Raw genomic sequence first — 24,896 nt, forward strand, 5'->3', positions numbered from 1 at the left:
TGATCCTCTTCAAAACAAAATAACATCCTTTGAGAGAGTATTGAATACAACTTTTATTAATTTTAATTAATTGACTTATTTCTTCGCACTTTAATTAAGGTAAAATAAGTAGAATCTATCAATTTATTGTTTCTTAACCAGTGCCCCGGGGGCACGGGATAGCATTGCCCTTTAAGGGTCCATTTGGTTCGAGAGTTTTGAAGGGGAGGGGAGCAGAGATTTTTAATTTGAAGTGTTTGGTTCAATTTTTAGAAGGGGAGGGGAGGGGAGTAAATTTTATTGCACTGCCAAAATTATCTTTATATTAATTTAAAATCTCAATATTATCCCTGTAACAACATTTATTATTATTAGGTTATATTATCATGAAACAACTTTTACTATTATTAGGTTATAGGTTGTATTATCTTGTAACAACTTTTATTCCATATTATTAACAATTTTTTCTTGTAACAACTTTTATTCCATATTATTAACAATTTTTCCTTGTAACAACTTTTATTACCACTTGTAAAACCCTGTTTCTAATCCATTATTTCATCATCTACATCATGTTGTTATTGATTACATCGTTATTGTTTCGTTACTTTATTATCCTTATTTAATTAAGTTTAAGGGTAAAATAGTAAAATAATTTTAAAATCCCTCCCCTCCCCTTGTGAACCAAACACACTTTTAATTAAAATATCTCCCCCCCCCCCCCCCCCCCCCCCCTCCCCTCCCCTCTTAATTCTCGAACCAAACGGACCCTAAGTATTTAGAATTTTTTTGGTTACATATTTAAGTATTTAGAATATAATAGTAATTTAAACTTATTAATTTAATATATCTTTTATATATTAATTATTATTAAATTAATTTTTAATTGTCAAAATTTTATTTTATATTTATCTTCATTTTAGTGTTTATTTTATAATTCATAAAAAATTATACTTAACAATAAAATAAAAAGGATGAAAAAAATTAATAACAAGAGTAAAACTAGAGAAAAAAATGATAAGGTAATTGAAAATAAATATAAGGGGTAAAAATGGTTATAGTTTTCTTTACCTGGAGATTAATAAAGCCAAACCCTACGTATATGTTTTGAAACCGGCTTTCCAAAAACATCCTTTGAAGAACAAACTGATTTTATAAACCTATTTCTAATGCAAATTTCTTGTTTGTTAGTTACAAACTGATTTTAAAGTTACTAGTCTTCAAATCCTTGTCCATTTTTCTTGTTTCTTTTGCGGCATCATCATAAAAAAAAAATGCATGAATCCAATGTGTAAACGAGGGAATCAGACACACATTATTTACATCAAATATACAAGGTATTGGTTTATAATACAAAGCCGTAAACTTGATCAATAATTCGGCCAGGTGTGTATGTTAACCCAAAGGACTGTAACACCCTTTCCAGACATCAATATCCTTTAGCTCTACTCGTCACTAAAATGTTTCCAAGTAGCCTTTTCATCGAAAACAATGTCAAGAATCTGTGTACGAACCTACAAGGAAGGTTACTCTACATGCACACCTTGTCCCCAAAGAATATTCTTGTCTTATAACATATAAGAAGTGTCATAACACAAACATATACAACGCAAAATGCTCTTATTGTTTCCAAAAGTGGCATATCCCATTCATTAGACAAGATAGTACACAGACAGGAGAGAAGCTACTATGACAACTATTAAGTTTAACAAACATACAATATCTGCCGTTCCAAAAGATGATTATGCATATGTTAACCTTGCTATACATAGCCAGTCCCAAGTCCGGATAAAAGGAGAGGGTTGTGTTAGGCCTCGATAGCCAACCTAAAACTTTGTCGAATCTCTATGACATGGACTAAATACGAAATGACAGAGTTACAACCAGATATTCAGATCCTTTAGAACACTGCTTTTACAAAAATGCTAACATGTCATTCATTTTAGCAAATAACCATCAATAAATGGTAAAAAAATGTTATATTATCCTTGCTCAGACATAAAAACAAATGTTGGATATATAAAAACATGTTAGAATTCTTAGTTGCTTAGACACAAAAATAAATGTCAAGCTAAAAAATCTCTACCGAAACTATTTTATTTTCCTTGTAATTACAGATTTATCTTTTGCAGTAGTTTTAGTTGTAATGGAAGATATAACTTTGGAACAATTAAATCAAGCTTTTAATAGAGAAAACCGAGATCAAACAATGTTTAATAAATTCACATATTTGTATGTATGTTAAAGACCTTCTCTTCTTAGTTCTTACCTCATCAACAACTAGACTGATAAATCTCAATGACAGTATAAACCTATGTATCTCAGAGGAAGCATAAACCACCGCAATGCAAATGCTAGTTGTTCGGGGTTTGTGGTTGTGAGGCAGAGACTTGCACGTTGAAATGCCTTCAAAGAAATTTAGATCAAATCCGTAGAAGTCAGAATCATAAAAATAAAAAATGTTTCAGAAAGCTTTCAAAGCATTGTTTTTGCTGAAAGTCCTTTAAATACAAAGTAAAAGAAGAATGAAGAAAGCATCTAACTGTAAAAGTCAAAGATGCAATGGTGCTTCCGATGGGTAACCCGTACAGGTTAACGAACCTAACTTTGAGATCACATAAGAATCCTTTAGAACACTGCTTATATAAAAAATGTTAACATGTCATTCCGTTCAGTAAATTACAAACAAAATAGACGTATTCGGTGCTCAGCCATAAGAATAACCTGTTAAATATATAGGAAGATTTGGAAGCCCCATAACCGCGGTGCAGGATTTCTAGAACGAACAAGTGCAAACACGCCACCTAAATCAAGCCCTAATGTTTTGAATCAAAATGCACATAGAAAATAAACTTTCCCTAATTGAGCCTATAATAGCAATTAGGCAAGAAATTTCCCAAATTAACACAACATTTCAAGATGAAAAACAACTGTATAAGAATAGCGAGCTGCGAGTAGTATTGACTTTAAAGACTTGTATATGAGAAGGCACAAGCTAGCTTGAAGCATAAACAAGCTAAAAAGAGGAAAACTATGTTCCAAGATATGAAATCAAACAAAAGAAAAACAGCCAAAACCTGATGCTGCTCAAGTAATATAGTGAATCGGATGATAAACAGAACAATCGTTGCTACTGATGCTACTCAAGTAAACAGCTCTGCCTCAGTACCTTTTTACAGATTGTCAGATTTCACTGACGAAAATTTTACATGATGAGAAGCTGTCTTTCATATCTACTGGTTCCCACAGAGCTTGCTTAATAACTAATGAGATAACTTACATTACACACCCAGAAAGTGATAATCGTCAAGAAAATACTACATCACGTGTCAAGAGCTTAGTAGTGGCAAAAAACAGAACACACATTTCTTAGAAAACAAAATGCCTAAGGGAACAAACATACAATATACTCCACCAACAATAAGGGTATAATATGAAATAATATTTCAGACTTCACAAACACTAGGGAATCCTTCTTCCTAACCCCTCCCCGTATATATTTCCTTCCGAAAATGAGCCTCAACTTAAGTCGATATTTGATCAGGATATTATGCTAAATACATGTTGGTTTTATAAATATTTAAAATATAGCTAAGTTAACATATGTAGAATAGAGTTCAAATACCAACTAAATAATTGGGTAAGAAGTGTCAAACCCTCAAATTCTAATACACATGCAACTAACAAATGCACATGCACATGCAGAGGACAAGAGAAACACCACTAAAGAAAGTGGGGACAAAGAACTGAGAGGAAATTGAATGGAAAAAGCTCTCTAAAAGTCCTAAATGTTTCAAGTGAAAGAAGGTTTCTACAAAAGAAAGGTCTCATGAATGAGGTTATGTTTTAACACCAAAATATAAATAACCCTTGGATGGAATTCAGTAAGCATAAAGCTAATAAACCTGTATCCAATCTTAAGGAAAAGGCATCCAAATTTTATATCACAGAAGGGTTGTGTCTCAAGTAAATAATCTTGTAGAAAGCGTCTCAAGCAGTGGTCTCAACGCAGCATAAAACATTTCTATTGGTATCCAAAACTAAAATTGTAGTTTTCGCAGCTATGAAACAGGTACAAGAATTGTAACATTTTAGACAACTTGATGGACATTAATAATATTATTAATAGGTAGTATATGTATCAAGTTTATCCATAATTCTTCTTCTTTTCGTAACATGAAAGAGAATGATGGTTGAAGAACTATTTTGATGGGATACATATATTTTATTTAGGACCATATTTTTATAATTCAAAAACCAACTTGAAGAGAGTGATATTAGTTAGCACAAAAAAAAAAAGCACAAGGCGTGCAAGTATAAAAATACAAATGTGGCAAAAAAACACAATACATGCGCACCCCTCAAAACAAGTGAAACATGAGACACCTATGGCTGCAAGCCTGAATGAACAAACACGCTAACAAGAGCACCTGAAATGAACAAATGTCCAAAAACCACAATTCCTCAACTAAAAATCATTAGCAGAACCAAGAGAAAATCAAAACATCTAGTAGGAAAGCACACGACCAGAAGACAAGTCGAACAATGATAAACATGAGAAGCTACTTCAAACGAGACCCCGAACCACTTTAATGTTCCACACCAAATCGCGGCAAGAATGAGACAATTAAAACAATACATGATTCACGGTTTCAGCATATCCACAGACACCAACACAAAGTAAAGAGGAGTTCAATTGCACCCCTCTATGGCTAAGGATTTCCTTGGTTGGTAATCTATTTTGGAAAAGCCTTCAAACAATAATAAGCTACCTTAACTGTGACTTCGAGCCCCTGAAGATTAAAGCGCTTCTGACGGAATAGTGCTCCTGAAGATTAGTGCTTCTGAAGACAAGAGGTCCAGAAGCGCCACGTCATCATCAGAAGCTACATTATCAGAAGCTGCCTCATCAGAAGCCATTTCACCAGAAGCTGAAGATCAACTGAATTTGAGAAATTCAAGGATTCAAGAGTTGTTTCATGGATCGAAATTCATCAAAGGACAACAAAAGATTAGTGGAATTTTGCAACGGTCATTTCAAAGGTGTTTGAAGGCACGTGCTTGCAATTTTGGACGAAAGCGTTGACATTGTACCTTTGTACGAACTGTACAACGACCTTCTCCACTGCTCTGTTTTTGTGTCCACGCTACAAGACAAGAAAACAGCTCCAGAATACGGCTTCGCCTGCAAAGATGTTCCTTTGGATAAGGAATGGATTTCAAATTTGTTCTTCATAGGACAATAACCAAATCAGGCAAAAGATCATTGGTGAAAAATCAAGCTTCAACAACGACTCTTTGATGTGCTGGCAATTTCACAACGTCTCTTTCACACCTCTATATAAAGGAGTGAAGACTTAGAGATTTGGTAATGCTGAACGAAAGACTCACAACATTTTTACAAGTGCCAAACCTCTGCTGAAATTGTTCTGCGTTCACTTAGAATTTCTGTGTCTCAAAGTTTCATTTTAGAAATTCTTAAGTTATTGAGTCTGAATCTGATTTGTATTGTGAACACCTCTGATTGTATATCAAGTGTTCAACCTTAAACAATTTTCTGTGTAATTTTGTTTAGCTAGAAGTCTCTTGCAGTTGTGCTTGAGCAGGGAAGTCTCTTGATTGTGTTCTTGAGCATAGGAAGACTCTTGCAAAGTGTGCTTGAGCAAAGGAAGTCTCTTGCAGGTGTGCTTGAGCAATTGTAATCAGCTATTACATTCTAGTGAAATCTCCTTGGAAGTGTAAGGGGGACTGGACTACTTCCGGATTGTGGAAGGAACCAGTATAATTGCTTTGTGTTTTTCTTCTTCTCTCTCTGTTTTATTCCGCTGCGTTAAGATTCTGATTATCACTTCAGAAGCTGTTTCACTTAGCTTCTGATCAGTGTGTTCAATTTTTAGAGAAACGAAGAATTTTTCAAAACACAATTCAACCCCCCTTCTTGTGTTTTTCTCACCTTCATAATATGTTATCAAGAGCAATGAAAAATGAGTAAAAAAAGTCAGAGTTCCGGGTCTGACAGCCATTGCTGGAATCAGTGGAATATGAATATCACAACTATGAGAGCAGCTTAAATTCCTTTTGTTTGAAGATGAAGCAGGGTAAGGAGCTTAAATCAATTTAGAAGTGTGGACACTCTAAAGCAATATTTACAACATTGACTCAGAATTATCATTTTCATTCAAATTCACTAAAATGTTGTAAGTACTACAAATTATCAGATTTCATCATTGGAAATTTCACCTGATGAGAAGCTACTTTTCACATCTACTGTGTGTCACAGAGCTTGCATTCTAACTAATGAGGTAGCATGCATCACACACCTAGAGAGTGACATTAGAAATTGATGCTCATCAAGAGAATACCACAACACAACACACTTTGATTCTTAATAATGGTCATGGGCAGAGATAGAACAAGATCTAAACAGAACAGACATTTCAAAGAAAACAAAATGGTTAAGGGGGCAAACATACGATATATTCTAGAAAGAATATGGGTATAATATTAAGGAATGTTTCAGACTTCACAAACAACAGGGATAGGCTATATATAGCCGCTATATACTCTTCTGTCAAAAATGAGACTCAACTAAAGTCAATCTTTGATCAGGTTATTAGGCTATATATATGTTGGCCTAAGAAATATTGAAAGTATATACCCTAGTTAACAAATGCAGGATAGAGTGCACAATTACAAACTGAATAAATGGGTTAAAAGAGCATGGGACTAAAGATCTGAGATGAAATTGAACAGAAAAATCCCTCTAAAAGTCTGAAATTGTTCAAATGAAAGAAGGCTTCCACTAAAGAAAGGTCTCAAAAAGATTGAATGAAGTTAACTTTTATTACCAATTAAAGCTAAACATGTATCCAATCTTAAGCATAAAGCTAAACATGTATCCAATCTTAAGGAAATAGCATCCCAATGCGATCTCACAGAAAGGCTCATATCTCAAGCAAGTAAGCTTATAGTAAAATGTGTTTTCAAGCAGCGATCCCAACTCAGCACATAACATTTTTTAAGTCCTATTGGTATCAAAAACTAAATAAAGTTTAGTCTTCGCAGCTAACAAACGTGTATAACTATTCTATTTAACATGTGAAAATAAAATTAAATTTAAGAGGGACAACAAAAATCAAATTAATTTAAACATTACTGTTTGAAAAGAAAGATGCATGGGAGAGGGGGACAAATAAAGAGACCAATGACAGCTGAAAATACAATGAAAAAAGAGAGAGCAAGGGCCAGAAAACATATTGCTATTTGGATGGTGCAGGAACAATGTAGTCTAGAATCACAATTCTTTTCATTTGACAGAAATAGCCATTCTAACTGTAGACCAAGAAATTTCATGTTACTTCAGTCTTCCCAGCATGATACGGTTTTGCAGCATACATCATAAAAATTTTGTAGCAGTCATCAAACATTTTAACATACACACAAGTGACAGCCAAAGGACATAGAACCTAATTTCAATGTTAGAAAACCAAACCACTAACCATATAATGAAGTGCACAATTAAAGAACCAGGGAAAAACCCTAACAATTTACTAAATTAGAGTATTAAACCTACCACACCAATTTCTCATTGAACATATTCCACTTATAATAATGAAAAATAATCCATGAAGTGACCAACAAATATAAGGCACAAAACACATTGAAGATTAGCATACAAGTTTCAGCTAGGGAGTTAAAGAATCCAATAGATGGGTTCAACCTCATGCACAATTGTCAACCATAATACCGTATCTACATTATTACGTACACAATTGACAATCGTAACACCGTATCTACGTTATTACATATATTCTACTATTAAATTAAATCAAACCTAACACACAACTTTCTCATGCTGAAAATTTCATCAAAGAATATTTAACAAACCACGAATTAAGCAATAAACAAAATAAACAACATAAATGGAAATTAAGTTGCAGTTACAGAATTGAAATGGGTTGTTCATAAACCGCATGCACATGTGGCATAACATAGCATCTATATTACTACATAGATTCTACTACTTACTATTAAGAACAAGGTGAAATCAAACTCTCTTGATAGACTTCTGGAATCATCCAACCATGGCGTCTTTTAATTTGAAGAGTCTTAAAAGTACCATCGCTAGAATTGTGAACAACCAACTTCGACCGATGATCTAACAGCACTTGATCATCCTCATAAATATAAAGTGCCCTGTCGTAAATACCAGAACCAACATCTCCCATGCGAGGAACACGAAACAATTTAGTCCAAGAATTTTTATTTCCAAACTCCTTCATAAGCCAGATTTCTGAATAAGCATCAGTATGAAAAGAAAGTATGCACAAGCAATCTCTTAGCACCCATAAGGATTTACTTAACACTGATACATAATCAGGCAACGGTAGATCTCGATAATACTCTTTCTCTAAATCAAGAGAAACAATACTTGAATGATTATATGGCAGCCAATTAAGAGTTCCACTAACGAATTTTCCTGATTGAGTAAGCAAAACGCAAGGGAAATCTTGAATCCTTCTCCAAAAATCGGTACCCATAGTATGCACAAAAGTTTTGACTTCGTAAACCCCATTATCACGTTTTATGCAAGAACAGGCAACCACCTTGTAAGAATCAGTGGAATGATCATAGCCAAAGCTGCTATATGTTGTGAAATTACCCGGAATTTTCAAATAGGGCAATCTTGTAAATTTCCGAATGGAAGGGTTCCACAAAATAATGAAACTTCCATAGAGTTGGATACAAAGGATGCCGTGGCAAGAGCCACGAATTTGATCGTAGATTCGAATTCGATTGATCATAGGATACTCTAGCTGCCTCGTGGTGGCGGCGGTGGGGGTCAATTTTCTTCTTGTGAAGACGGAGGAGAGAGTGCAATCATTGAAGGTGTACTCGTCTTTGAAAAATCTTCTGAAAAAGATATGACGGCACGTGACTCGAAGGTGCTTCTTGGCAAACTTTGAATCTGAGATCACAGATTTCCATGGCTTACAGACGGATTGGAATTGCATGAGGGATTTGACTGGAAGCCTAGAGAGAATTTCAACGACGAGATCAAATGGAAGTAGAGGATTTTCGGTGGAGTTCAAACGCCGCCGCTTTGTGGAGGTTGTTCTCGGCGCCATTTGAGACCGTAGCGGTTACCCAATGCAGAAGCGAAGAGATGAATGGATGCTGCGGTTCATATTTTAAAAGAAGTATTAATGGGCCAAATCAAAATAGCAACCCAGCTGGACCAAATAGGGCACCAACGTGGAGGATTGATCTTTTGAAATTACTCCGTATCTTTTGGTGAACACTTCAAACTACCCAAAACATCCTCATGACAATTAATTATCGTCTATTATGAAACCGTTGTTAACTATTGTTCGAACTTCATTAGATTTGACAAGTCAAGCGTCTATTCTCAAGTGATAAGCATTGTGTTTCTCTCTTTTAATCTCAGGCTCTCAGCTAGTCAGCTACAAGTAAAAAGCACAATCATTGTGCACCGTGTTTCAACCAATGAGTGAATGAGAAAGAGAAATCATTCAGGCATATTTGCCAGATTTGTTTGCCAACTCCTGCACACTCTTGTGTGTTCAATACTTGTAAATGAATCATAAGAGTTCTAAATAAGTACTACATGTGGTTGAAGTAACATGCTTAACATCTCTCATGTGGAAGGAGACTTATATATTACTTGAGAATAGATCAATTTAAGGCACAATTTTGAACGACAATTAGTTGTTGTTCAAAGCAAATTTTTGGTAATATATATTAACGGTCGTTGGTGACATTTTTGGTAATTCGAGGTGTGTATACTAGGGATCTAAAGAGCAATTTTTCTGATCCTTTTGACCCCAAGGAGCGGAATCAAGAAACATCATGATCAGATGGAGTCCCAGGAAGTTATCGTAGAGTGGTCTAATTGGTATCGTGTTCAAAACCGAACAAACCAAATAGAAAACCGCAAATTGAACCAACTCAAACCGAAAACCACACAAAAAAAACGCATTTAGTTTGGATGTAACTTTGATTATTTCCCCCAAAAATAATTATTTAAGGGGTTTACCTCACACGCTGAGGAAGAACTATGGACTAAAGAGGTCAAACTTCTACCTTGAACCAAATTATTATTATTGTTGTTGTTGTAGCAAATTTATCCATAATTCTTTTTGAGTAAATAAGCAATTACCCCCCTTAAATTGTAAGTTTCATCAATTACCCCCCTGAAATTAACAAAACGTCAATTACCCCCCTGAAATTGCACAACGTTAATCAATTTACCATATCCGTCAAATTTTTCTGTTAGTCAACATGACGTTTTGCAATTACCCCCTTGAAGTTTTGCACTTATGTGCAAAATACCCCCTAAACTTAAAAATTTATATGTTTTTTTTTTATCCTTGACTCAAAAGATATTAAAGACAAACAATTAATGATTATCTTTAATATTTAAGGTTACAATAATAATATATCCTCTAAAAATAATGCAGAATTAATAACTTTATATTACTTTAGCAAAATACATGTTTATTTCAATTTTTAAGATAGAATAATTTTATTCAAACTTATCTTAAGAAACTGCTAGAATTAATTATTCATGAGGAATGCATGTCTCTAGCTTACTTTGTTGTGAATTGGCGTGTCTCTATTTAAATAAGTCATAAGTTATGGAGAATTGAACAATCAAATGGCATAACAGAAACAAAATAAAATAACAGACCTCTTTAAGAATGAAAGAGCAATGTAAAGTATTAAAGTTAACTGTTAATTGTTTGTCTTTAATATCTTTTGAGTTAAGGATAAGAAAAAAAATATAAATTTTCAAGTTCGGGAGCATTTTGCACATAAGTGCAAAACTTCAGGGGGTATTTGCAAAACATCATGTTGACTAACAGAAAAATTTGACGGAGGGGGTAAGTTGATTAACGTTGTGCAATTTCAGGGGGGTAATTGACGAAACTTACAATTTCAGGGGGGTAATTGCCTATTTACTCAATTCTTTTTTATTTTTGCAATAGGAAAGAGAATGATAGTTCCAGAGCTATTTTAATGGTTACACATGTTCTTTTTTTATGCAAACCAAATGTACTATTGAATAAATTGATTTTAGTTAAAATTTAGTTAATCGTTTAAGAGTTTATGTTTGGATACATCTACGTAAAAGTGAGTTAACCTATAAAATATGGGTGTATTAGTAAAAAAAAAAGTGTAAAAAACATTGTTAGTGTCAAAAGATACAAGCCTTAGTTTAAGTTAAAATTGATCATCTCTCCAAAAAAAGAAAGTTAAAAATAATTATATAGATAAAAATCAATTCAACGCACGAACATCTAAAAATATCAAAATCAATTATACATCTCCATAATTAATTTGGACTCCTTCAATACTGAAATAAAACATAATTTAAAGTCATCGTGAGTTTAACTCAGTTGGTAGGGACAATGCATAATATATGCAAGGTCTAGGGTTCAAACCCCGACAAAAAAACAATTTAAGTAAAATACATGGTCAATCCTTAAAGTTATTCAATTATTAGTCATTTAAATTTTTTGTCCTTTAAGAAAGTTGGAAAATATTCTTCTGAAGTTATCAATTTACTTTAGAAAATAAAATGGATAATATCAACTGTCAATAAATAAATTAATTGTTGATATTTCACGTTCATACATAATAGACATAAATTGTTAAAATATACGGTCTCAGTTTTCTTACTTAAAAAATGCTCCTGTTAGACGAGCTAAACCGATAAAAACTCATGTGATATATGGGTTGGATAGCTTGGCTTACCTGAACTAAGGAGGCGTTTGTTTCGGAGATAAAAAAACACATTCCTGTGTATAGAGGTTGGAAAAGAAGAATACTTGCGTTTGGTAGAAAGGAACAAAAATAATATGCCTGGAATAATTAATTAATGTCCAGGAATCTACTTACCTTACATTCTAGTCATTTTTATTCCCATGAAAAAGGATAAAATTTCATACATATCCCCATTTTACCATTGTGTTCCCACGTTGCAAAAATTAACATAAGAGTTTCTATTTTTTGAGTAATGAGGCATAAGGTCTATCAATGTAACCACCCACTTCCTTGATAAAAATTGGCAACCAAACACTTTTCTTGAAAAATTCCTAGAAATAAAATTGTGACTATGTTTTTCTTGTTTATCATAATGGCTCGAAGAAACAGGGCAAGTGATATGTGAAAAGTGCTAACGGGAATATTCCACTATAGAAAACTTTTCTGAACAGATTAAAAAAATACAGAATTAGTTTAATAAGTTTGGCATGTACTTTTTTAATCGTAACATTTCTCAAAGGAGGACTGTTGAAGAAGAAAAAATTTCCTGTGTTGTTATTTGAATTTCTTCTTAATTGAACCGTTACCCACGAAATGAAGATGAAGCAGCAGAAGGTATTGAAATCAACTTAGAATGTACAGGTGTGGACACAACCAGCTTTTCTGAGGCCCTCTCTTTGGATGCTAAATCCACATTGCAGTTTTTTTTTTTTTTACCAACAACATGATCAATAATGGCTGCAGAAATGTGGAGTATGCTACATATCATCAACAATTCGACACAGAATACTAAACTACACCACATTGGTGAAACTGGACAAAATCTCTCGACTTAAATACTCCACGGAACATTTCATACTACTAAATGTGAGACTTAGGCATCCCATAATACGCAAGTCCCTATCAGACAATATCACAAGGAGAATGAAGGAATTGACTCACCATTAAAACAACAATTTATTTATTTTTTTTTTTGAAATTGGCGAAATTTTATTAAAAACAGTTGACCTGGCAACAAGCCGAAGGAAGGACAATACAAACGCTTCACTAGCAGTAGCAAAACACAAGAAAAAAGGGACAGAATACAATCTACGAACACACACTACCACTCATACTACCAAAACAGAACCGCAAAAATAAACATGAAGACGCCGAAATTTTAAAGCAGCCCCTGGCCTAAACAGAAGTACCCACAGCAGGAGAAAAAACCAGCAGAAAGCAGAATTGCAGCAACACGAAGAGCAGCGGAGAAGCGGAAGAAAAAAGGACTGTCGCGAAACTCCGAAATGAATCTAGCCCCGCTTCGAAAGAGTCACAACAAATGAAATGTCTGAATAAATGATAAAAGATAACTTAGCTTTACCAACAAGTGTTCGACACCTTCTTTGATCAGTAAATGGATTCTCCTGTACAGGGAGGGGATTTAGCATTAGGATCATGGAAGACTCACCAGTTTTACAGTCTAACATGCCAGTTCCCTCGAGAACGTCCGATACATATTTTCCGAGAAACAAATACACACAGTTAGTTTGAGTTTTTTTGTAACAAGCAAGATTCATATATGTTCCAGCTTAAGGCTGGTGTTAGAGTTCTACGTATAAGCTCCTTAGTGTATATGTATATATTTGCAATCTCTTGTTTGTAAGTAACACATATTTTCTTCTAGATAAAGCTTGTAAGTAATGAAATATAATTCAATAATACGATTTCTACATTAAATATAGAAGTGTTCGAGAGAAATGTATATATGGTGGAGACTGACCAAGGACAGCTGAAAATACTACGAAAAAAGAGAGAGCAAGGACCAAAGAAACATATTTGTCTTTGAACAATCATATGCTGACAGAATGAGGCAACAACCTACAAATAGTTTACACTTCAACACTTCAATGAAATCATTCTAAAAACATTTATTTGAGACCAGGAGGCAGGAGCACTTTCCAATCAAGAGACAACATTCAAGTGCACTTATATGTTGAGACAACAACTATAACAAGTGCAACCAGCCTAAACAAACTCTATATATGTTTAACCTCAATAAACTCAAGTTGCACAGAGATTTAAGGAATTGAGCTAACAGAACTGAAAAGAATAATCTTTTCAAGCGAATCAACTGCCACTCATTCAAGCAGTCAACACAATTTGCAGAAATCATAAACCTAATTCCTATTTTCTATGGTATCATAAAATGAATTTGAATAAATTATTCATTTAATAAAAATTACATTGTTGGCTATTGAACCTAGCACTTCCTCATAAAGGATTCAAATTCAGAACGAAATCGCCATTAAATAATGAAATCCAACCCAAGTTTAGAAAACAGTGATAAAATAATCGAAAAACAACAGACAATTCAGCGAGAGAGAAAGCGATGAAACATATTACCGTTGCGATGGTGGATGGAATGATCCAGAATAGTTTAGAATCACAATTCTTTGCATTTGGCAGAAATAAGCCTCTGTATAACTATAGACAAAGAAACTGCATGTTGCTTCAGACATCCCAACAACTCGCGGTTTTGCAGCATACATCATAAAATTTGTGTAGCAGTCGTCAAACAACATTTTAGCATACACACAAGTGACGGCCAAACGCCAAAGTGCATAGAACCTAATTCCAAACTTAGACAACCAAAGCACTATTAAAGTATTAAATCTAGCACAACAATTTCTCATTAAACATATTCCATCGACTAATAATGAAAAATAATCCATGAAGTAACCAGCAAACATAAGGCACGAAACATACAAGTTGCAGCTGGGGAGTTGAAGAATCCAGTAGATGGATTCTTCATAAACCTCATGCACAAGTGACATAACATAGTATCTACATTATTACATACATTCTACTGTCAAAAACAAGGTGATATCAAACTCTCCTGATAGACTTCAGGGACCATCCACCGAGTGATGTTTTGAATTTCAGGAGTTTTAAACGTAGCATCTCTAGAATTGTAAACAACCAACTCAGCTTGATATTTGAGCAGCACTTGGTCATCATCGGTAAGATAAAGTGCCTTGGTATAAATACACGACCCAACATATCCTCCTATGTGAGGAACACAAAACATTTTAGTCCAAGAATCTTTATTTCCATATTCCTTCATAAGCCAAACATCTGAAAAAGTATCACCATGAGCAAGAATGCACAAGCAATCCCTCAACACCCCTAAGGTTACACTAACCACAGTTACCGCTCCATAACCGGGCTGCAACAGCTCTTGATAGGTTTCCTTCTCCAAATCAAGAGAAACAATGATCCATGAAGTATGTGAATCTTTCGCTGCAAACCAATTGATAGTTCCACTAACAAATGTTCCTGAACCATCAAAAGGGACACCGGAAGGGAAATCCTGAATCCTTCTCCAACAATCGGTGCCCAAAGTATAGACCTTAACTTCAGTTTTGTAAACCTTACTACCATTGCTGTCAGATTCAAAGCAATTAACAGCAACAACCTTATAACTGTCATTGAAATGATCATAACCAAAACCATATATTGTGTAACTCCCCTCTCGTTTAAGAATAACCAAAGAGGGCAATCGGGCAAATTTCCTAATGGAAGGGTTCCACAAAAGAGCGAAACTTTCATCGAGTGCGAAACAAAGGATACCGTGGCAAGAGCCAGCGATAACACCAAAACGGTTTCGATCGTTGAGTGGGTAATTCAGCTGCGTGGCAGTAGCAGTTACATCTGTAAAGACGGAGGAGAGAGGGTAATCTATGATGGAGAGCTTGCGTGAGGTATTGATGAAGGTTAAGATGAGGCGGTGGCGCGTGGTTGACACGCGAAGGTGTTTCTTAGCGAATTTTGAATCGGAGATAAGAGATTTCCAGGACTTACAGACGGATTGGAGTTGCATGAGAAACTTGACCGGAAGCCTGGAGAGAATTTCCGCCACAATCTCGAATGGAAGAGTGGGAAGGGAATCTCCGGTTGTTTCCTCCGTAAGTTGATCGGACGAAGCGGCGTCGTTTCCATCATCGGTTTCGCTAGTTGGCGCCATTACTGAATGCGTGTGGCTACTACTGACTAATGGCTATAGCTAAATGAATCAAATTTAATAGTAGAAGAAGAAGTTGAAATTTTTCCATATGGAAATTACGATGAAATTTCTTTGACCCCTTTTTCCTAACTATGACTTGTCAAACTTTACTGAGAAGAAGGTTCCATACTGTAGACTTTCTAAGTGGTTGATTGTGGAGTGACTTGCGAGTTGTGACATTTGTAATCTTACGTGTGTCTCAATAATTGTTCCTTGTTGTCGCTTTAGGAAAGAAAAAGAAAAAAAATCCCAATGGATAAACTATTGGTAATTACTTCTGATATTTTTTTGGTCAAAAGAAATTACCTCTTATTATAATTGTAAAAAAAATTTCCTTTTATTTTTTAAAGCTTAAATGATATATAATCACACAAACCACAACGCTTCCTTTAGTTAACACAAGATGTGCCAAAGAAAACGCTCGAGAAACAAAGTATCTGTCAATGTACGGAACTAAACAAAAACAGACATTAGTCGATACCCAAACAAAACAACGGGTTTGACCGCCACCATTGACAATCATACACAAATGCGGCATTATTACCTCTTATTATTCAAGGACTCTTTTTATTACAACTACTAATGAGTTTTACCATTAAAATAAGAAAGAAAATAGATTAAAGTTTTTTTTGAGAAAAAATAGATAAAAGTTGGTCACCATTTTAAAATTTATGTTATTCTTACTTTTTTTATTTTTTATTTTTTAAAGTACAAACTAATGAGACATATGTAAAGATATTTTTAAGTTTACTATCAATGGATTCGGTGAATATTGATACTTTTATTAAATATTTACTATAAATAAATGTTGTGTATATGTATTTATTTACTATTAATACAAAGGGTCCTGCTAACCGGTGCCCCCAGGTACTAGTTAAACATACCATAAAAGTGAATTATTACTATAAAAGGAAACTATTTTTGACTTTATTATTAATTAATTACACAATTTTAATGCATTAACTACTATATATTTCCCTTTTTCATAACCAGTGCCCCAGGGGCACCAGTTAGCATTTCCCAAAATTATGCATATGTGAAATTCATTTAAAAACTTTTATTTTTTTTCTACCATTGTGGAAACTTTTTACAGAAGGATTGGATATGAATTTTTTTTTGGCTTCATTATTTCCAGCTATAACTAAAGTAAACTAAGGCTTTGTTTGGGAGTTTGGAGAGGAGGGGAGGGGAGGGTTTTGGAAAAAAGAAAGGAGCAAATGGAAGAAATAGAAGACATTAGGAGGAGAGGGTTTTGGAGGTTAATTTTTTACTCATAATAAAAAATCTCCCTCATTTGGGGAACTCAAAAATTGTATTGGGGGAGGGTTTTGGGGGGTTATAGAGGGTTTATATGAATTTTTTAAATTCAATCTATATTGTTATAATATTCTTAAAATTAAAAGTATATTAATCATAAGCATTAGTTTATAATTCTCTGAAAAAATTGTTCTTTCAAAAAATATGAATTTTTTGTCTATTTTTCTATATATTTCCAACCCCCCAAAGCCCTCCCCTCCCTTCCCCTCCAAACTCCCAAACAAAGCCTAACAGATTAGTTTCCTACCATTATGGAGACTCTTTACATAGAAAATAGATATGAATTTTTTTGGCACCGTTATATCCTCCTGCTATAACTAAACTAAACTAACAAGTAGATGAATATGGTATTGATTCTTGGGATGCATGAATAAAGTTATGTATGGAAAATCAAAATTGAGTAGTTTTCTTTATTTACAGAACAAAAGTTAGTCTTGATTGATAATTGGATTTATGAGGTATATTTAAAATAAGATTAAAGACACAATTAAACTCACTTGGGTTGTCCAAGTGATGTTGATTTGAGATTTTAGAGATGTGATTCTTTTTAACGTCTTAAATTTAATTCTCTCAAATGACAATTTTAATCGACTGATTTGACTTCTTCAAAGTAAAAAACTCACTTGAATTACCTTAGTGATTTTGATTTAAGTATTAGTTTTTGTTAACAAGTCAATTGAGCCGCAAGAAAATCATAATGGATTAAATCGAGTATTTAATCATAAAAAAGCCTACGTAATATAAATAGTTGGAACCACTCTCCATTGGACAAGAATTTTTGGGTCCACCCATGACAGTTACAACCTTTCCAGGCATCAATATCCGTTAGCTCTACTCATCAGTCATCATTAAGATTAATATGAACTCCTCCACTAGATGATGCCTGATCAAAATACTTGTTATATATACTTTCTACGTTAAGGAAAGCAAACAACCCAAACATCTGCTTTCAACTTTGAAGCAACCCATTTAAACGCTTCATGAAGAATGTTTCCAAGTAGCCTTTCCATACAAAACCATGTCAAGAACCTGCAATAAAATACCTACATTGTTACTCATACACGTACGGAGCGACAAATAGCCCTGAGAAAAGAGGGAACATCTTGTCCCCAATGAGTTTTTGTCGTCTTACAAGCAACGACATAATTAAATACAAACATACACGTATCAACACAAAATGCTCTTACCAGCGCCAAAAGTGGCATATCTCACTCATTAGACAAGGTAGTGCTCAGCCAGAAGAGAAGCTCCTAGGACGTACAACTGCCAAGTTCAACAAATATACGATAGCTGCATCCCAAGTGATGATTCTGACAAGAAATAAATTTTGTCTGTCAACATCCCCTATAAAACCTCTGGCGATCATAGCCTGCAGTATTTTATGTTAAATTATCAGCAGATGAACTGTTAATGATGATTAAGAATGCCAACTGCAAATTAGTGCCAAAATGTTGAGAAATCAACATACATAACAATAACAAAGCAGAAAAGGGGGAAATTTGCTACATGAGGCTGAAAATATTTTTGAAGATGCGACGGAAATAGTTAAAGAAAACTTTCTATAAAGAAAAACAAATAAAAGAATCACTAGCGAAATATATCAAGTAAAATAATTAAGTCAATCAGAAATTCATTGTTAACTAAATTGAAAATAGTTTCAGTTCTAGAACTAGTTTTGAATCCAAAATACCCACCATATAACATAACAATAAACCTGCAAAGCTAAAACGTAGTTAATTTGGAATTCTCAATCCTTTAAAAAGAGGTACATGTATCTGTTAGTGGTACAGGTGAAGAATAAAAAGTTCAGCAAGATAGCAACAAATAAGTTATCACTATTGAAAAGAAACAGATAACTTTCATGCCTTCAGTAGTTTTGTACGGGATCCGACTGGCATTGGTCAATGGTTACTATTCTGACATGCCGCATAGGATAACAGTTGCATATCATGTTGCAGTCCAAATACTGGACAGAGGCGACAGATCAATAAATCGGTATAATGTATATGTGTGTGAGTGTGTGCGGGTGCGCGCGAATGTGTGTGGAAAAAAAATGCAAATGCTGCATTAAAAATAGACAAAACATATGGTATTTATTGCCAATATTTAGTTGACCTTATCGTGGAAAATTGGAAATTGTGTGGAAAAAAATGCAAATGCTGCATTATAAATAGACAAAACATATGGTATTTATTGCCAATATTTAGTTGACCTTATCGTGGAAAATTGGAAATACACAAACAGGCGTGTTAGGACGAGCATTTCCTTGTATCAAATTTCTAAAGCTTATACAATTTGTGGACATCAAATATGAAGCCTAATGAATCTAAATCAGATTTATGCACAATTATTATTGAGATGATACCCATCATCTATATAGTTGATTAATGGACCTAACTTTGAGATAACTTGTGAATGATTTAGGAAGATTTGGAAGCCCAGTCACCGCAGGTGGTGGAGTTCTCGACTGAACAAGCACAGACACACCATCTGAACCCAGCCCAAATGTTATGAATAACAATGCCGATAGAAAATAAACTTACCCATATTGATCCTAAAATAGCAATCAGGCAAGAAATTTCCCAAATCAACACAACGTTTCAAGATGAAAACAACTGAGTTTTGACTTTCAAGACTTGTATATGAAAGGCACAAGCTAGCTCGAAGCATAAACTAGCATTAAATATGCGAAAAACTGTCCCAAATTAAGTAAATAACTAAAAACCTAATGATCAAAATAATACAGTGAACCAGATGATAAACCAAAAAATCGTTGCTACTACTGTTATTAATCAAGTAAACGGCTCTAGCCAGCAGAGTTGTGGTTTCTTCATCTCCTAATTTCTGCCTCAGTACCTTTCTTACATTCTTGAAGTAAGTCAAAGTCTTATTCACCTAGAAATATCAAATCACCAACTCTAAACACAACTGTCATATATAATTCAATAATTTTTTATAATATGACTCAACTCAGCAATAAGAGTTTGACTTTGTAAATTTAAGTGGCATAGTTCAACTACCATAGTTGTAATATAATTCTTAGTGTCTCTTTATTAATCATAATTTCTACATTCCTGAATATCTCCCTCCTCAACAAAATAAAACTTGCATTTACGGGGAGCGCTTTCCAATCAAGAGATTGCATACAAGTGCACCTATATGTTGAGACAAAAGCTATAACAAGTGCAACCAGCCTAAACAAACTCTATACAAGTTCAAACACTCTAACAAAGAACCTTCACATTGCTACAGACATCCCAGCAGCAATGCGGTTTTGCAGCACAATAACGAAAATTTTGTAGCAATCGGCATACATTTTAACAAACATACAATTGATTGGCCATAACATCTAATTCCGATCTTGGAAAACCAAACAACAACATATATGTTGATATGCATGATGAAAGAACAAACAAAAAACTCTGACCATCGAATGAATCAAAACTAACATGCCATTTTCTCATCATTTCATGGAACAATATTTAACAAGAGTCCATGACTTAACCAGTAAACATAAAATATATAACAGAAATGGAAATTAACTTATAAGTTACAGTTATGGAATTGAATAATCCATTGGATGTGTTCTTCATAAACCTCACGGACAAGTGGCATAACATAGCATCTACTAGTACATTACCACATAGATACTACTATTAAGATTAAGACGATATGAAAGATAAGGTACATAACACAAATGGAAATTAACAGAAAAGAGTCGGTTAGGGATTTGAAAAATGCAGTAGATGGGTTCTAACATAACATCAACACTACTACTAAAAAGACCAAGGTGATATCAAACTCTCTTGGCTGACATTCAGAACCGTCCAATAGTTATTGTTTAGAATTTGAAGAGTCTTAAAAGTACCATCTTTGGAATTGAAAACAACCAATTCATTTTGATACTGCAGAAGTATTTGGTCCTCCTCATAAAGATAAAGTGCCTTCCTATAGGAACCAGAACGAACACCTCCCATGTAAGGAATGCGGAACAATTTAGTCCAAGAATCTTTACTTCCATACTCCTTCATAAGCCAGACATCTGAAAAAGTATCATTATGACAAAGTATGCACAAGCAATCCATCAGCACGGTTAAGGTTGAATGAGCCACAACCACCGCTCCATAATCAGGAGGCAAAAGCTCTCGATAAGACTCCTTCTCCAAATCAAGAGAAACAATGATTTTTGGAGCTGAATTAGTATATGCGAACCAATTAATAGTCCCACTAACGAATTTCCCTGTTTCCGTACGAGGAAAACCAGGGAAATCCTGAATCTTTCTCCAAAAACTGGTACCCATAGTATGAACTTTAACTTGAGTTTTCTTAGTCCTATTACCATTAATAAAAGTTTCACACCAAGAAAAGGCAACCACCTTGTAAGTATCGGTGGAATGATCATAGCCAAAGCCATAGTTTGTGTAGTAACTGTATTGGCTTGGAGGTAGTTTTAGAGAGGGCAATATTCTGAATTTCTTAATGGAAGGGTTCCACAGAATAACGAAACTTTGATAGAGTTTGATACAAATGATGCCGTGACAAGAGCCAACTATGTGATCCAAACGGTGTCTATTGCTCAGAGGATACGTTAGCTTCGTGGCAGTGACGGTGGGGTTCACTTCTGTGAAGACGGAGGAGAGAGGGTAATCTGTGATGAAATACTCTGGTGGGAATTTGAATGAGGCTAGGAAGAGGTGATGGTGCGTGGTTGACGCGCGAAGGTGCTTCTTGGTGAATTTGGCGTCAAAGATTAGAGATTTCCATGACTTGCAGACGCATTGGAATTGCATGAGAAACTTGACCGGAACCCTAGAGAGAATTTCTACCACAAGATCGAACGGAATAGTGGGAAGTGAATCTCCGGGAGAGACGGAGGAGGAAGACAGTGATGGTGAATTTAGGGTTCCGGTGGAGGAGTTCAAATATTGTCTCCTTACAGCGTTGTTTTTCGTCATCTGTTTCGCGCTTTCTTTTCTCACTCTCACTTTTTTTTTTTTGACTAATATTTTCTCATTCTCACTTGTAACTTTGTTATATTTTACTCTTTTTACACTACCAAACAAAAAAATATTTTACTCTTTTTGTCCATTATTTGTTCTCTAATTCGTTTCTTTCTTTCTTTCTTTTTTGGTACAAAAGAGGCCATTTGTTTCGCTTTTTTTGGTAGAATTTCTCTAATTTGTTTCATTTAAATTGTACATGGTTATTTTAAAAAAAATATTCGTAATATTGATTTTAATGATTAAGTGATATTTTTTTGTCTGATAGCATGATAAGAATAAAGTAATTTATATTTATTATTTTTTTATGGGATTTTTATTTATTATAGCACCTTTATATATTTGTCAAGAAACTTTCTAAATTATTACCACTGCAGATGTTCACATCTAAAAAAATATGAATTTTGTGCCTCTATTTTTAGACAAAATATGTCATTGGAAAACACACTTCCACAAAGACCAATATTTTTAAGAATTTGAGAGGTGGAGAAAGTTGTTGATCACTTAGGGTGTGTTTGGATGAAGTAATTAAAATTTAACAAAAAACTAAATAAATTTTAGTTATTTCAATTGAATTTTTGTACTAAAGAAAATGTTTCAATTGAATTTCCTTCATTTCAAAATATTTTTGTTTTAATATAATAATAAAATTCTTCATTCTTCCTTAAAAATAACTTTGTTCTTAAACCTTTGTTGAATTACCCTCTAGATTACATTACCTCGAAAATTGTCTCATTCAAACACACTTTTGATCATAGGTTTGCCTTGTCCTAATACCTTATTTATCATGGTTAAGAGTGTGTGAATAAGAGTGTGCTTGATAAAAAAAAAAAAAAAAATACTCCCCTTAAGCCTAAGTTTACTAAGCTTGTTACAAGAAAATAATGCATTGTCTAGCAAATAAAAAATATAGAAAACAAAAAATAAGACTCCACCATTTAGAAAACATACTAACATAATATCAAGATATTTTCTTATATCCCAACACAATTACAAGGAAGTGAATTTTCATAGTAAGTAGTAAGAAACACAACACATCATAAAACATATGATGAAAACCCACCTTGAAAATTAATAATCGGTGGTACAACATAAAATTTGGTTTCCAAAAATATTTTGTTTTGCATTGGGAAGATTTATGTTGAAGAAAACATAAAAAAATCTATATCTATTTTGTTTTGCATTGGGAGTATTATCTTACAATTATTGAAATCTGTAAAATGTATATCTTCCCTCAATATTAAATTTGTAATACACACAGACACAAACGATTAAAACAAAACTTATTGAAAAAGATAAGGCAACTACCTCAGGAGCTTGTTTGCAGCCTCAACCATCCTCTTCCTCAGAATCAGAAATCCGGTCGCACTCAAACTGAGGTTATTTCTCCTCAGTATTGAAATTTGTAACATATATAGTACACACAAAGATGCGCACAATTGAAATCTAAAACTAACTGCCAAAAATAAAGCAGCTACCTTATTTTGATCCTCAGAAGCTTGTTCAACTGAGGTTATTTCTCACTTTCTGATACAGAACTTAGATGAATCTCCAAGTCAAGTTCATTGGATTTGTTATCAAGGCCAGAAGATTTTTTATTTTTATTTTTTCAGCGAAGGAATTTCATTAATTGAGGGAAATTCCTTACAAAGTGTAGCCATAATTTGGTCAGGAACATTGCCTTCCCATAGCATACAACCAACAGAAAGTGCTAAGCTAAAAAAGTCTATCTGCTACAACATTACACTCTCTTCTAACAAATTTAACTCTAGTATTCTCTAACCTTGCAAGAATTTCTATGTAGTCTGTGATTAACTCATCTATTGCAGCAGGTTTTGCAGCACCATACACACACCTAACTACTGTTTCAGCATCCATTTCTATGATTAGGTTCTTGAGCTGTTGTTGTTCAGCTCGTAGCAAGCACCAATGCAGTCCCATGGTTTCAGCTACTAGTGGGGGAACTTCAATATCCTCATATTTCGTTTCAGCAAACAACACAGATCCAGAATGGTTCCGAGCAATCAATCCACATCCTGTATTACCGTTTGAAAAGCAGCCTGCATCAACCTTGATCTTTATGAAATTCTCCGGAGGTGGTGACCATTTTCCAGGTTGTGCAGCAACAAGTTGAGGCATGCACTGCTTTATGTTTGCTTTGTTTAAGTCGTCGACAAAAGTTGATGCTGCAGCTGCTACCAGGAAAGGATCAGAGTTTGCACCTTTCCAAAGGCCAGAAGATATATTAGTTGTATCAGGCATACCACTATTAAGTATTAACAAGTGGCCCAGCCTGAAAAGTATCCGAACCAGTTTGTGCTTGTGTTCGATTAGATTTCTGCAGAAGTGGATGAAAATCAATAACTCCTAACCTTAATGAGGAATTCTTTGACAATGACTTGTTAGCGCGATCAACATGCCATTGTTGCTGTGAACTACTGAACAGCTCAGATTCAATTGTGTCTGTCTTCCTGAGAAGAAGCTGAAGGAACTAGAAGAATAAGAATTAAATTTAAATGGATAATAAGATGTTTTACCCACTTCAGTGACTTGGAACAAAAGAGGATGCATTTGAAGGAAGATTTACAGGGGGAAAACCCGGTACTAATTTCACCAAGCGAGCGCTATTTGGCCTCAGGGACCGATATGGCCGAAAATAGTACTTGGAGCAAGAGGTCGCACCCAAAAATGGGTTTTTAAGAATGCACTGGGAGTACCTTTCATGCCACTCCTAAAATCAGATGTAGAGTGTGATAGTTTTGAGAGAG

The 24,896-nt window shown here is 34.3% G+C and overlaps 4 protein-coding genes across 4 annotated transcripts; all 4 read right to left on the reverse strand.

The window, feature by feature from the left end:
* Positions 1-7,825: 7,825 nt before the first annotated feature.
* Positions 7,826-9,287, reverse strand: LOC146944436 (F-box/kelch-repeat protein At3g23880-like). The gene has a single exon (XM_085748790.1). It carries the CDS (start codon positions 9,105-9,107, stop codon positions 8,010-8,012), a length of 1,098 nt encoding a protein of 365 aa, XP_085604916.1. The 5' UTR covers positions 9,108-9,287; the 3' UTR covers positions 7,826-8,009.
* A 5,120-nt stretch (positions 9,288-14,407) lies between these two features.
* Positions 14,408-15,980, reverse strand: LOC146944437 (F-box/kelch-repeat protein At3g23880-like). Its single transcript, XM_085742823.1, has one exon. The coding sequence runs from the start codon at positions 15,770-15,772 to the stop codon at positions 14,618-14,620; it is 1,155 nt and encodes a 384-aa protein (XP_085598949.1). The 5' UTR covers positions 15,773-15,980; the 3' UTR covers positions 14,408-14,617.
* Positions 15,981-20,714: 4,734 nt separating this feature from the next.
* LOC146944438 (F-box/kelch-repeat protein At3g23880-like) lies at positions 20,715-22,083 on the reverse strand. Its single transcript, XM_085747953.1, has one exon. The coding sequence runs from the start codon at positions 22,081-22,083 to the stop codon at positions 20,905-20,907; it is 1,179 nt and encodes a 392-aa protein (XP_085604079.1). The 3' UTR covers positions 20,715-20,904.
* Positions 22,084-23,844: 1,761 nt separating this feature from the next.
* LOC146944439 (uncharacterized) lies at positions 23,845-24,390 on the reverse strand. The gene has a single exon (XM_085747954.1). It carries the CDS (start codon positions 24,388-24,390, stop codon positions 23,845-23,847), a length of 546 nt encoding a protein of 181 aa, XP_085604080.1.
* Between the last annotated feature and the right edge of the window lie 506 nt (positions 24,391-24,896).

The sequence above is a fragment of the Medicago sativa genome, chromosome 2, assembly GCF_051527215.1.
Source record: "Medicago sativa cultivar Bolivia chromosome 2, Bolivia_mono, whole genome shotgun sequence".
Classification (NCBI taxonomy): Eukaryota; Viridiplantae; Streptophyta; class Magnoliopsida; order Fabales; family Fabaceae; genus Medicago; species Medicago sativa.

Coding starts and splice junctions, on each gene's coding strand:
- LOC146944438 (XM_085747953.1), bottom strand. CDS start 22,083: ATGACGAAAAACAACGCTGTAAGGAGACAATATTTGAACTCCTCCACC.
- LOC146944436 (XM_085748790.1), bottom strand. CDS start 9,107: ATGGCGCCGAGAACAACCTCCACAAAGCGGCGGCGTTTGAACTCCACC.
- LOC146944437 (XM_085742823.1), bottom strand. CDS start 15,772: ATGGCGCCAACTAGCGAAACCGATGATGGAAACGACGCCGCTTCGTCC.
- LOC146944439 (XM_085747954.1), bottom strand. CDS start 24,390: ATGCCTGATACAACTAATATATCTTCTGGCCTTTGGAAAGGTGCAAAC.